The sequence below is a fragment of the Oncorhynchus nerka genome, linkage group LG4 (genome assembly GCF_034236695.1).
Source record: "Oncorhynchus nerka isolate Pitt River linkage group LG4, Oner_Uvic_2.0, whole genome shotgun sequence".
NCBI lineage: Eukaryota > Metazoa > Chordata > Actinopteri > Salmoniformes > Salmonidae > Oncorhynchus > Oncorhynchus nerka.
This window is the reverse complement of record NC_088399.1, coordinates 36,105,615-36,119,954: the sequence shown is the minus strand read 5'-3', so window position 1 is coordinate 36,119,954 and position 14,340 is coordinate 36,105,615. Positions and strand designations below refer to the sequence as shown.

The 14,340-nt window shown below is 41.4% G+C and overlaps 1 protein-coding gene across 1 annotated transcript in view; it reads left to right on the top strand.

The window, feature by feature from the left end:
* LOC115123062 (BMP/retinoic acid-inducible neural-specific protein 1-like) overlaps nucleotides 1-14,340 on the top strand; it is a 103,335-nt gene that overhangs the window by 74,579 nt on the left and 14,416 nt on the right. Inside the window, exons 3-4 of the mRNA XM_065018107.1 lie at nucleotides 6,543-6,733; nucleotides 11,046-11,215. Coding sequence (XP_064874179.1) covers nucleotides 6,543-6,733; nucleotides 11,046-11,215 — 361 coding nt within the window. The remainder of the gene's footprint in view (nucleotides 1-6,542; nucleotides 6,734-11,045; nucleotides 11,216-14,340) is intronic.

Here is a 14,340-nt window from a genome sequence, read left to right as displayed (position 1 = left end):
ACTGCTGGCAAATCTCGCTATTGCCTGAAAAAGGTAGGCATATATTCTGATTAATGCATGTGACTTTGGACACAATCCAAATACAGGAGTACAGGCCAAAGGGAGTCTGATGGTAATAGCTGAACACGGCCAATGAAAGTTGTTACCACCGAGCAATGCACAGGGAAATTGAACCCAGCTGATCGACTCTCTGAGAATTGGAACTAAGTAATAGGTCAATTTGAAGGGCCCAAGGACCTACTCACAGCTTAATCATGGTGGGGAACAATTGAGGGTTGGTGAGTCTAGGAGAGGAAAACAGGGCCTTGGTGGTGTACCTGAAACAAAGTACACTTTCGGTGCTGTTATAGTACAGCAGAATTACTGTTAGCAATGCGCAATCAACATGTGCAATGGAATTATAATTTTCTGCCAGACAACGTTGTATTGACACATTATCACTAGAACATATTGCCTAGATAACAGCATGAGTAATTTCATTTCCTGCTTTACATTTACAGTACAACCCATATTGTGTGTGCTGTTGCACACATGCCAAATATTTCAGCAGATCTTGTAATGAATGATAAACTAGGTAATTGAGTCAGACATGATTGGTTTGGACTTGTCTTAATAATGAGTAGTGCTATTTTACCTGGGCCCTGTGTTAACCTGTATTTAGCCTGCATTTGTTTTATTGTGTGAAGAGATTATAGAGGATAGAGTCCAAAGCTAAACCACAGGGTCCTTTAACTACAATGGACTACAACGAACACATTAAAGTCCTCATTGACATGAATCCAAAGGACGGGGTTGCAGCAAATGAGAAATCTGAATAGGGCTGCTGCCTTTTTCTCGAACATGAGCCAAACCCAGTGGAGAGATAAGCACAAATTGGACCAGATTGTAGCTTTCTTCATTTCTCCATTCCTCTTTGTCTTTCTCTCTCTCTTTATCACCATCTCTCCCTCACTCGTGCTGAGAAAATTGCACACTGATACACAGAGACACAGATACACACACACATACACACAAGTAGAGTTTCATATACAGACGCTCACATATAGAAATATACAATTACACATCCATACACATAATGCACGCACACACACAGCCACGCCCACGCAAGTGTGCTACCTACCTTGTGAGTGATTTCATGTGGAGACCTAATATGCCTCATTATCTTCCCTACTCTACCTTGAGATTTGTTGATGCAAAACCAGCCACAATGCAATTTGCATTCATTTGTTCCCATCCCCTTGAAGAGCAGTAATTAGAAAGCGCTTTTCAAAAGGCTGAGAGAGAGAGAGAGATTCCCTTGTCACAGAGACACCGCACCTCCATCAAGGACAGTGTGTGTGTGCCTGTGTGTGTTTAAAATCAAATCAAATCAAATTGTATTTGTCTCATTGTATTTGTAAACAACAGGTGTAGACTAACAGTTAAATGCTTACATGCGGGCCCTTCACAACAATGCAAAGAGAAAGAAAATTGAGAAATAAAAGAAAAGTAATAAGAGGTAAAAATTCATACAAAATGAGTAACGATAACTTGGATCTATACACGGGTTACCAGTACTGAGTCGATGTGCAGGGGTATGAGGTAATGGAGGTAGATTGGCGTAGCGTGGAATAAAGTGACTAGGCATTAGAATAGATAATAAACGGTAGCAGCAGCGTATGTGATGAGTTTGTGCAATAAGGGTCAATGCAGACAGTCCGGGTAGCTATTTGATTAACTACTTACTAACTATTTAGCCGTATTATGGCTTGGGTCTAGAAGCTGTTCCTGTTGGTTCCACTCTTGGTACATTGGTACCTCGTGCCATGCTATAGCACAGAGAACAGGAGTGAGGGAGTCTTTGACAATTTGATGAAGTAATGCAAAGGGAACGCAACTGCGCACGTCCTTCTTATAGAATTTCAAGGCGCATATTGAAGAACTGTACACATTTACTTCTCTTCAGCCAACAAGATGAATAGGCCTAACGAACAGCAAAAACACTAGCCTATGTCAATCTATTATCCCCCATAGTACAAAAGTTGACCTATTCTATTGGTCAAATTGTCCTTCTGTGCGATAATTAAATATTCCAAACATACTCTGGGAAGTTGTGGGATGCCGTAGACCCCAAATGAATACAACCCCCGGCATTATTATTATTATTTTTAAATCAGTGTGTCATGCCCTGACCTTAGAACTTTTTACGTCTCTATTTTGGTTTGGTCAGTGTGTGACTTGGGTGGGCATTCTATGTTCTTTTTTCTATGTTTTTGTATTTCTTTGTTTTGGCCGGGTATGGTTCTCAATCAGGGACAGCTGTCTATTGTTGTCTCTGTTTGGGAACCACACTTAGGTAGCTTTTTCCCACATGGTTTTTGTGGGTAGTTAATTTCTGTTTAGTGTTTTGCACCTTACAGGACTGTTTCGGTTTCGGTTATTCTCTTTGTTATTTTTGTTATAGTGTTCAGTTCCAATAAAAAGCATGAACACTTACCACGCTGCGCTTTGGTCCAATGATTCCTCTTCCTCTTCTTCAGACGACGAATACCGTTACACAGTGAGGCTGATGCAACAGATAAGAAGTTTAGCTTAAAATGTTCATCAACTATTAGGATATTTCTTCACATTATAAGCACAGCAATGAGCACACAGAAGTAAACTATAAGCACAAATGTTCCAAAATGCAATCAATTAGCAGGAAATCACATGTTCTCAAAAGTGACTGCAAATGTGATTATGCATGTAATGCATGTAATGCATTGTTATGGTGAAAATGAACTTCCCCAAACTCACACGCTGCCTATGTATGCCAGTTAGAATCAACACAAGTTGTAAAGCGGATTAATGTACTTCATTCTAAGAAATTATTTGGCAACTTTAGTTGTGATTACAAAACCTGTCAAAACATATAGGCCTATGGGCAAGGCTGCATGAGCTGTGTGACTATGATTTGAAAAAGCTGCATGCACTGTAATGCACACGCTGGGCATCATTCACAAGTGATAATACATAATTCATAAGTGATAATATATCATTCACAAGTGATAATACATCATTCACAAGTGACAGGCTAATGTTATCAGACTATTCTTGATTTAATCTTGTCTTTACATAACCTAAAGAAGATATGTGTGAAATTAGTTTAGATTTAGAATGGACAATTATCATGCACCTGTCTCAGAACAGGATCAGGAGAAAAAAATAAATGTCAGCTATGCACTTAAATATAGCGAATGGACAACAATTTACCCTTGGTTAATTTATATTATACTCCTGTTATAAAGCGAAGCAATGTGCTTAATATTAGGACAGTTCAAAAATGCATATAGTAGGTCTAGCTGATGGGATCCTCTTCTTTTTAATAGAGGCCATCAAAACTCTGTTTTCTCATGCAATTGCATAGTCTATAGAGATGTTGCACAACTTGAGCTCATGGGCTCTCATGAAGTGTTTGATTTGAATTATGATTACATTTGCATTGATGTCAGAGTGATTAGAGGGACAATAGAGTGCTGAATACCAGCAGTTAGCAAGTTTGGTAGCCTACTAATGCCCATCAGTATCATCAGAGCTTGGAGAAGCCTACTGTAGTTATCATGAATAAATGTTCAGATGGAATTTGATTGCAGTTATGACTCATGACTGCCATTGTGGTTCTAATACAGTCCCTGTAACAGCCATAGTCCCATGGTCCTTAGCTTAGTTATGAAGGGCACTATGATGTTGAACGCTGAACTGTAGTAAATGTACAGCATTCTCACATAGGTGTTCCTCTTGTCCAAGTGGGAGATGACAAGGTGAAGTGCAATAGAGAATGCGTGAATTTCTTTCTGTGGATTTGTTTGGGTGGTATACAATTTGGAGTGGGTCCAGGGTGTCTGGGATTATGGTGTTGATGTGAGCCATGACCAGCCTTTCAAAGCATTTCATGGCTACATATGTGAATGCTACGGGGTGATAGTAATTTAGACAGGTTACCTTGGTATTCTTGGGCACAGGGAATATGGTTGTCTGCTTGAAACAGGTAGGTATTACAGACTGGGTCAGGGAGAGGTTGAAAATGTCATCGAAGACACTTGCCAGCTGGTCAGTGCATGCTCTGAGTAGATGATCTATTGTGAATTGTAACCTGTTTAAAGGTCTTATTTACATCGGCTATGGAGAGAGCGATCACACAGTTGTCCGGAACAGTTGTTGCTCTCATGCATGATTCAGTGTTGCTTGCCTCGAAGCGTGCATAAAAGGCATTTAGCTTGTCTGGTAGGCTTTCATCACTGGCCAGCTCACAGCTGGGTTTCCCTTTGTAATCCATGATAGTTTGCAAGCCCTGCCACATCCGACAAGTGTAGTGCGACTCAATCTTCGCCTGCGTAGTAGAATTCAATCTTAGTCCTGTATTGCTGATTTGCCTGTTTGATGACTCGCCGGAGGTTGTAGCGGGATTTCTTATAGGTCCAGATTAGAGTCCTCTCTCCTTGAAAGCGGAAGCTCGAGCCTTTAGCTCAGTGCAAATGTTGCCTGTAATCCATGGTTTCTGGTTGGGATATGTAAGTACGGTCACTGTGGGGACGACCTCGTCGATGCACTTGTTAAGGAAGTCGGTTAACAATGTGGTAAACTCCTTAATGTCATCGGATGAGTCTCCATAATCCAGTCTGTGCTATCGACACAGTCCTGTAGCTTAGCATCATCCTCTTTTTTGGACCACTTCCGTATTGAGCGCGTCACTGGTACTTCCTGTTTGAGTTCTTTGCGTGTAAGCAGGATTCAGGAGGATAGAGTTCAGGTTAGAGGGAGAGCTTGCTATGCGTTTCTGTGTGTGGAGTAAAGGTTATCTAGGGTTTTTTCTTTCTTCTCTAGTTCAACAGATGACATGCTAGTGGAAATTAGGCAAGACGGATTTCAGTTTCCCTGTATTAAAATTACCATCCGCTGAGAGCACCGCCTCTGGATGGACATTTTCTTGTTTGCTTGGCAGCTACTTTGTCTGTGTGTGCATTCGTGCAGGTGTGTGTGCGTGTGTGTGTTTGCATGAGTATGATAGGGTATATGCGACAAAAATCCCTGCTTCACCATTGAATAAAGGGGCAGTGGTGTCTCCCAAACTAATGCAATCTCTTATAAAATCCTTTTACATTGCTGAAGGATCTGACCTGTTGAATGAGATTTACGAACCTGTCTGAATACCAACGTGTCAAAATTATAAGTGGATACTGTACCTAGCCTACCTCTTCAAGCTGCCAATTGACATCTTTATTTTAACATTGTCCTTCTTCCCCGCCATTCAAAGTGTAAGAATTGCTTGGCGGGCCTGTGTTGCTAAACATGCAAACTGCAAGCTGTCTCATGGTAATTAAAAGGACAACTGGTCTGCCAGGGGGGTTATTTCAGACAAAGAATACTAAATAAAGAATTATAGCTGGATGGATATTTATATTTGAGATGCCCCTAATCCTACTGCGTAAAACACATATGGCAAAGGCTGATTATGTAATAGCTATGCTGTTGTTAAAATGAATATCTGGGAAATAATTCCGAATAACACCTGGATTACTTTGCAATGTAATAGTTGTAGAATGCTATGCTTTTCTTGTTTGTGGAATCACGTAGCTCTTTCAGTTGTTTCCCCAGCCATGCCTTGGGGTAATGATGGACCAGCATTCCCATTGCAGTTATTGGACCACACAATTTACACAATAGGGACAGAATTGATTTGTTTTGAAATTGGATGTCTATAGTAGACATTTTAGTGTAATTCAAATGTCTATGAGAATATTGGTTCTTCTATGATTGTGATTCAATTAGAGATCAGGAGTTTTGCCTGATTGCAGGACCCAGATCTGGCCCGTGGCAAAAGCGGTTTGGTTTAATGCTGATCATTCACACAATCAGGACCTACAGAGAATCAGAGATAGCCCACAGCCAGGCGTTTTCCTTGATTAGATAACATGGTGATTCAATGGCGTGAGATGATGTTCACTGGAAGTTCAAGCAGAAAACTGGTAGCCAGCTGTGGCGGCAGGTAGCCTAGTGTTTAGAGTGTTGGGCCAGTAACCGAAAGGTTGCTGGATCAAATACCCGAGCTGACAAGGTAAAAACCCACTGTTCCCTGGTAGGCTGTCATTGTAAATAAGAATTTGTTCTTAACTGACTTGACTAGTTAAATAAAGGTTACATAAAAAAATGCAAATTAATTGTCATTACATGGTGCCATGTGCTGCTAGTATTTAAAAAAAAATCTTACTTAGTGATGGCGATACATCTTCCCTTTCAATAAGAATCTGATCACAATTGACTTACACTCTTGTCTTAACATTGCCAGTAGCTATTGTGAACAGTAACTGCCATTTTAGACATTAGTCAAGTATGGCATTGATGATATTATGTCAACAGGGAAGATGCTTGCTATAGCGGGTGCCAATTGTAAAATGACCTTCAATTTTGCTCATCTACCTATCTTGTCCCCAGTGCGGTTTGTTGCTGTTGCATAAATGGTTGTCGTAATACCATTGATGAATATCTAAAGACATAAGCATTTTCCTATGCTGGTTTCCTTGTAGGGAGTTTGCGCGTTGGAAGGTGAGGAACACTGCCATCGAGAGGAGGGACCTGATCCGGAACCCCGTGCCACTTATGCCGGACTTCCAGCGCAGTGTCCGGTTGCTAGGGCGACGACCCTCCACTCAGCAGTTCATTGACACCATCATCAAGAAGTATGGAACCCACATCCTCATATCAGCCACCTTGGGAGGTAAGAAAGTATATATCTACTTCTACTTTATTAAGACACCCTTGGTGAGCCACAACAATGGCTTGTGGGACGCATTTGGCTCCGGGCAGCCAGTTGATGACTCCTGATTGTGGTTGGTTCGACCAAATTGTTTCCCTGTGACCTTATTTAGGCAAAGTGCTGTTAATGTCCATGACACTTTTTTGATGGCTTATTGATAGGGAATTGATGGGAAATAAATGTAGATGCGATATCAATGGGTAAATTGGTGGTTTTGACTGTCAAATGAGCTTATGCCTGGCTTGCCATAATTGAATGGCTACCCCCTCTAAAAGCTGCACTTCCTCTCATGGTTCTGTCCTGTTAAGATAACATGTGACGTAGTTGTATCTCATTAGACGTGGTTTTATCTCATTAAACATTGGTATATCAAACTGTCACTGAGGAGCTCATCCTATAGAAAGCTATCTTTTCTGTATAAATCTGAGACTTCACTTGAATGTCAAACAGTCTGTTTAATAATTTAGTTAAGGCAAGGGTGGGGGATTTCATTGGCAGAGGTTTAGAATTGCAATATCAAGTACAAGTCTGCAAGGTGATTCACACTAACACACTAATTATGGAATTCTGCAATGTGATATTGAAGCGAAATATGATACTAAGGTAAAGTATTAATATGTTCAAAATAAAACCATTCCCAGCAGGATGATTCACTGCTGCCAGAAATGCACATGTGATTAAAGGTTGATGATAGATTCGGGGAATATTGACACAGAACTGATTGCAATTTTGCAGGTTACAATTATTTTTTCTCTGTTCGCTGTTTTCTTTCTCTCTCTCTTACGGTTTCTTCTCTCTCTTACTCTTTATTTATTGCTCTCTCACACACACACACTCTCTCTTTTATCACCAGATCATCTTTAACCTTGAAGGCATTTCAGAGCGTTATCGCCGAGAAGTCACTCATTTCAATCTCTGGGTTGCATATTAATAAAGACAACCATTATGTGATCTGATAAACCCAGATTACAGGAATGTACTGAAAGCTGTCCTGAATGCCCAGAGCTATTGTATCTAAAGTGATAAAGGAATACAGAAAAGACAGTGTTCTCTTCGCCAGACTCACTTTATGAGCTAAAAGGAGTGTGTATGTCTGTGTGTGTCCATGAGTGTATGCGGATGTAGCATGTGTATGTTTGCTTGCACATCTGTCTTTTACTCTGCATGTGTTTTGGTTCATATGTATGCAGACACTATTGGAAGTGCACATCTTGCCATTGTGCAGTATAATAATAGAATGTAATATATCCTGTAAGATATACAGTAACCCACACACAGGTAACATTAACTCCTCAGTAGAGTACCTATATCAAGCAATTCCATTGCTTTTAAGCACCAGTAGGCACTGGTGCTTAAATGATATACAGGTAAATCGATACCTTCCCCTCGTGTATCGCTTTTATATATCCATCATCTTGTATTATTTCATTACAGTAGCCAATAAAATTGTGCCCCTGTTTGGCAATATTGTAAATACATAAAAATGGCAAAACGTCATTGACCATAGACTGAGACAGAGCTTTAGAAGGCTAAAGGCTCAGCCATAGGTATGAATCAATTTAGTCATTATTGAGGCACATCGTCAAAGAGCTGCCCCAGTAAAATGTGAGACAATGTATTTCTTATTAAAAAAAAATCACCCACAAGTATAAAATCTAGCTGGGCCTGACTTCACTGGGGCAAGAGCAGTAAAATAACATATTTATGTACAGTAGACCTACTTTCGGATAAACAGGAGAGGGGCAAAGCTATAGCGATAGAGAGTTAATGTAGTATCATTATCCTTATGCAGTAGGCCATCCCCCGGGGAAGAGCAGGGCGAGAATGGGTCTGTCATATTCCCACGCCATGGTACTGCTGGTCCAACCAGGCATGAGACATGGGCCTGAATGCCGCCCCCGGTCAAAGCCATCACAAGCTAAGTGACCAATCCAAATGCATAGCCAAGGGCCAAATAACCAATCATGATGCAGGGAGTTGTGAATATATGTGACATGTTCTTGAATGAGTTCCAGATAACTTGGCTTATAGGAAACATTTGCTGTTTATGCTGTTCAAATGACCTTTATGTCGTTTTAACTAGCAGGCGTTAGTCATTGTTTGTTGCTGTGTAAAGGTTCAGGGCTTTCTGCTGGGGTGTTCACTTCTTCCCCTGCGGTGCCAGGATGTTCACTACTAAAGGTCATTCCCTCGGTGTGAAAGCAATCCACTCACTTACGCCCGTATCCATTTCAACCTTTATAAACACATCATCTGGAATTATTAAGGAAACATAGACTGTTTTTAGTGAAATGTTGATGCATAAATGGCAGTAATAGTCACTTTAGAACTAACTTACATTTGACATTTTAGTCATTTTGTAGACGCTCTTATCCAGAGCGACATTACGGAACAGTGACCAGAAATAGCCATTGCTTAATTCATCTTAAGATAGTTAGGTGGGACATCAACATATCACAATCGTAGGAAGTACTATTTCCCTCAACAAAGTAGAATTATGATTACAGTGAATTTAATGGAGATGGCTTGGAAACTTCAGTACTTCAATACTTGGTGCCTAACTAGCAACTGATGGACAACAAAGTGTGCATACAGTGCCTTGCAAAAGTATTCATCCCCCTTGGCGTTTTTCCTATTTTGTTGCATTACAACCTGTAATTTAAATCGATTTTTATTTGGATTTCATGTAATGGACATACACAAAATAGACCAAATTGATGGTGTGAAATGAAAAAAAATCACTTGGTTCAAAAATTCTAAAAAAAAAAAAAAACTGAAAAGTTGTGCATGCATATACTGTACATTCACCCCCTTGCTATGGACCCTCTAAATAAGATCTGGTGCAATCAATTACCTTCAGAAATCACATAATTAGTTAAATAAAGTCCACCTGTGTGCAATCTAAGTGTCACATGATCTGTCACATGATCTCAATATATATACACCTGTTCTGAAAGGCCCCAGTGTCTGCAACACCGCCAAGCAAAGGGGCACCACCAAGCAAGCGGCACCATGAAGACCAAGGAGCTCTACAAACAGGTCAGGGACAAAGTAGTGGAGAAGTACAAATCAGGGTTGGGTTATAAAAAAATATCTGAAGTTTTGAACATGCCACAGAGCACCATTAAATCCATTATAAAAAAAATTAAAGAATATGGCACCACAACAAACCTGCCAAGAGAGGGCCGCCCACCAAAACTCACGGACCAGGCAAGGAGGGCATTAATCAGAGAGGCAACAAAAAGACCAAAGATAACCCTGAAGGAGCTGAAAAGCTCCACAGCGGAGATTGGAGTATCTTTCCATAGGACCACTTTAAGCCGTACACTCCACAGAGCTGGGCTTTACGGAACAGCGACCAGAAATAGCCATTGCTTAAAGAAAAAAAAAACAAGATACGTTTGGTGTTTGCTAAAAGGCATGTGAGAGACTCCCCAAACATATGGAAGAAGGTACTCTGGCCAGATGAGACTAAAATTGAATTTTTTGGCCGTCAAGGAAAACGCTATGTCTGGTGCAAACACATCGCCTCTCGTCACCCAGAGAACACCATCCCTGTGGGGATGTTTTTCATCGGCAGGGACTGGGAAACTGGTCAGAATGGAATGAATGATGGATGGCGCTAAATATAGGAATTTCTTGAGGGAAACCTGTTTCAGTCTTCCGGAGATTTGAGACTAGGGCGGAGGTTCACATTCCAGTAGGACAATGGCCCTAAGCATACTGCTAAAGCAACACCTGAGTGGTTTAAGGGGAAACATTTAAATGTCTTAGAATGGCCTAGTCAAAGCCCAGACCTCAATCCTATTGAGAATCTGTTGTATGACTTAAAGATTGCTGTACACCAGTGGAAACTGTCCAACTTGAAGGAGCTTGAGAAGATTTGCCTTGAAGAATGGGCAACAATCTCAGTGGCTAGATGTGCCAAGCTTATAGAGACATACCCCAAGAGGCTTGCAGCTGTAATTGCTGCAAAAGGTGGCTCTACAAAGTGTTGACTTTGGGGGGGTGAATAGTTAAGCATGCTCAAGTTTTCATTTTTTGTCTTATTTCTTGTTTGTTTCACAATGTTGTGTAAATCAAATGATACAAATCCCCCAAAAATCTATTTTAATTCCAGGTTGTAAAGTAATAAAATAGGAAAGGGGGAGTGAATACTTTCGCAAGCCCCTGTACATGAGTGAATGATGATACCAAGGAAAAGAGTAAGTCAACAATGGTATCATATTTTACTGTATCATAATACAAGTCCCACTTCCTGTCTTCCTTGTAGGCGAGGAGGCGTTGACCATGTACATGGCCAAGAACAAGCTGGACAGAAAGCTGGTCAACGCCACTCAGAATGTGGAGGCCCTGCACCAGCTGGCATCCTCATACTTCATCGACCGAGATGGCACCATGCGGAAACTCCATGAGATCCAGATCTCCACCAATGCCATCAAGGTATGCCATCTATACACAAAAAAAACAGTATTTAAATATGTTCAAATGTTTCCCACAGGATATGGATATAAAAGGAATGTGTTTAAAAAGTGGGATAATGTCAGCAACACCATTTTGCAGCTCCCACAAGTGATCTTTATTAACAAGGTTTTTTAACAAGACCAACATTATCTTATTCAGGTACACACACACACCTCTGGCCTCCTCCAGCCCCCTCCTAGCCCCCTGGAGAGAGTGTCTTGTCATCTTTTTGTTGTCCTAAGTGACAGGCGGATGAAGAGGTTCTGGCAGACAGGACTCTGGGTAGCAGGAAGTCAAGCATGACAAAATTAAACAGAATTGACAATGGCTGCTGAGTCAGGGCCGGGCGAGGAGTCGATGAGGGAAGAAGCACACACAGCACATTCTCAACGGAATAAGTATAGCCACTGTAACCAGCCACACTGTGTGGAGCCAGAGAAGACCTGTCCTGACTGTCTTCTTGACTGACAAACCTGCACTATCTCTTAGTGGTACCGATGTTGGACTGTGTATGTGGGATATATTGGAATATTAGGAAATGTGTGTGTGTGTCCGTATGTGTGCGTGTGCTTGTGTGCATGGGCGTGTGCGTGCGCGTGCGTCTGAATGTGCCTGTCCTCAATTATCAGACATCAAAGAATGTGCCCACTCAAAGCCAAGTATTGTTGATTAATCATTTAATCTGTCTCACACTACAATTACATTCACCATATATCATGATTGGACTGTGTCAACTGAGGGCAAATATAGCTTATTTAGTGAGGCAGAAAAGTTATCAAATCAAGAAACACTTCATCACATTAATTTCATCAAATATATTACAACAATATGTTGATATTATTTTCTATTTAAGTGGAAGGAACAATTGGTCCTTCAGGCGTTTGATAAGAAACACTCCATATTATACAGTATACCTAAAGTAAACCACATGAAGACAATAGAAAATAACAAAAAGAGTGTATTAAAAGAAAGAGAATAACTGTCACGTCCTGACCTTAGAGGGCCATTTTATTTATTTATTTGGTGAGGTCAGGGTGTGATGTGGGGTGGGCATGCTATGTTTTGTATTTCTATGTTTTGGCCGGGTATGGTTCTCAATCAGAGACTCAATCTGATTCTATCGTTGTCTCTGATTGGGAATGATACTTAGGTAGCCTTTTGTATTTTGTGGGTAGTTGTCTGTGTTAGGGGCCTGTATAGCCCTAGTCAGCTTCACATTTGTTTTGGTTGTTTCTTGTTTTGTTGGTGACATTTATAACATAAAAATTAGAATGTACGCTCACCCCACTGCACCTTGGTCTCATTCCAACAACAGTCGTGACAAAAACAGACCGAATTTAGAATTTAGGAGGACAACAGTATCACAGAAATCCATTTGCATTGATTCCCAAAAGTAAACCGTGACAAAATAAAAAATCAGTTTTGACAAAAATATATAAAATCAGCAAAAAATAAATGTCCTATCACTGTCAACTGCATTTATTTTCAGCAAACTTAACATGTATAAATATTTGTATGAAAATAACAAGATTCAACAACTGAGACATAAACTGAACATGTTCCTAACAGAAATTTAATAATGTGTCCCTGAACAAAGGGGGGTCATATGAAAAGTAACAGTCAGTATCAGGTGTGGCCACCAGCTGCATTAAGTACTCCAGTGCATCTCCTCCTCAAGGACTGCACAAGATTTGCCAGTTCTTGTTGTGAGATGTTACCCCACTCTTCCACCAAGGCACCTGCAAGTTCCTGGACATTTCTGGGGGGAATGGCCCTAGCCCTCACCCTCCGATCCAACAGGTGCCAGACGTGCTCAATGTGATTGAGATCCGGGCTCTTCGCTGGCCATGGCAGAACACTGACATTTCTGTCTGGCAGGAAATCACGCTCAGAATGTTTGGGTGGTGACATTGTCAAGCTGGAGGGTCATGTCAGGATGAGCCTGCAGGAAGGGTACCACATGAGGGAGGAGGATGTCTTCCCTGTAACACGTAACATTGAGATTGCCTGCAACAACAAGCTCAGTCCGATGATGCTGTGACACACCACCCCAGACCATGTGATGGACTTTCCACCTCCAAATCGATCCCGCTCCAGAATACAGGCCTCGGTGTAGATACTGACTGTTACTAACGCTCATTCCTTCGATGAAAAACGTGAATCCGACCATCACCACTGGTAAGACAAAACCGCGACTCGTCAGTGAAGAGCACTTTTTTCCAGTCCTGTCTGGTCCAGCGACGGTGAGTTTGTGCCCATAGGCGACGTTGTTGCCAGTGATGTCTGGTGAAGACATGCCTTACGACAGGCCTACAAGCCCTCAGTCCTGCCTCTCTCAGCCTATTGCGAACAGTCTGAGCACTGATGGAGGGATTGTGCGTTCCTGGTGTAACTTGGCCAGTTGTTGTTGCTATCCTGTACCTGTCCCGCAGGTGTGATGTTCAGATGTACCGACCCTGTGCAGGTGTTGTTACACGTGGTCTGCCACTGCGAGGTCGATCAACTGTCCTTCCTGTCTCCCTGTTGCGCTGTCTTAGGCATCTCACAGTATGGACATTGCAATTAATTGCCCTGGCCACATCTGCAGTTATCATGCCTCCTTGCAGCGTGCCTAAGGCACGTTCACGCTGAGGAGCAGGGACCCTGGGCATCTTTCTTTTGGTGTTTTTCAGAGTCAGTAGAAAGGCCTCTTTAGTGTCCTAAGTTTTCATAACTGTGACCTTAATTGCCTACCGTCTGTAAGCTGTTAGTGTCTTAACGACCGTTCCACAGGTGCATGTTCATTAATTGTTTATGCTTCATTGAACTAGCATGTGGAAACAGTGTTTAAACCCTTTACAATGAAGATCTGTGAAGTTATTTGGATTATTACGAATGATTTTTGAAAGACAGGGTCCTGAAAAAGCGATGTTTCTCTTTTTGCTGAGTTTGAGGCTACTGCCCACACAAATTAAGGCTGATACACATACTATTGAAACTGCTACGCTTTGTCAGAAATAATACCATCCAAAATCACTGGTTGGTCTATCTATCCCACTATAAATAGGAGGTAACGGCAGAAGTAAAGTCAGCGACTGATCCTGCAGTCACGTAGCAGACAGACA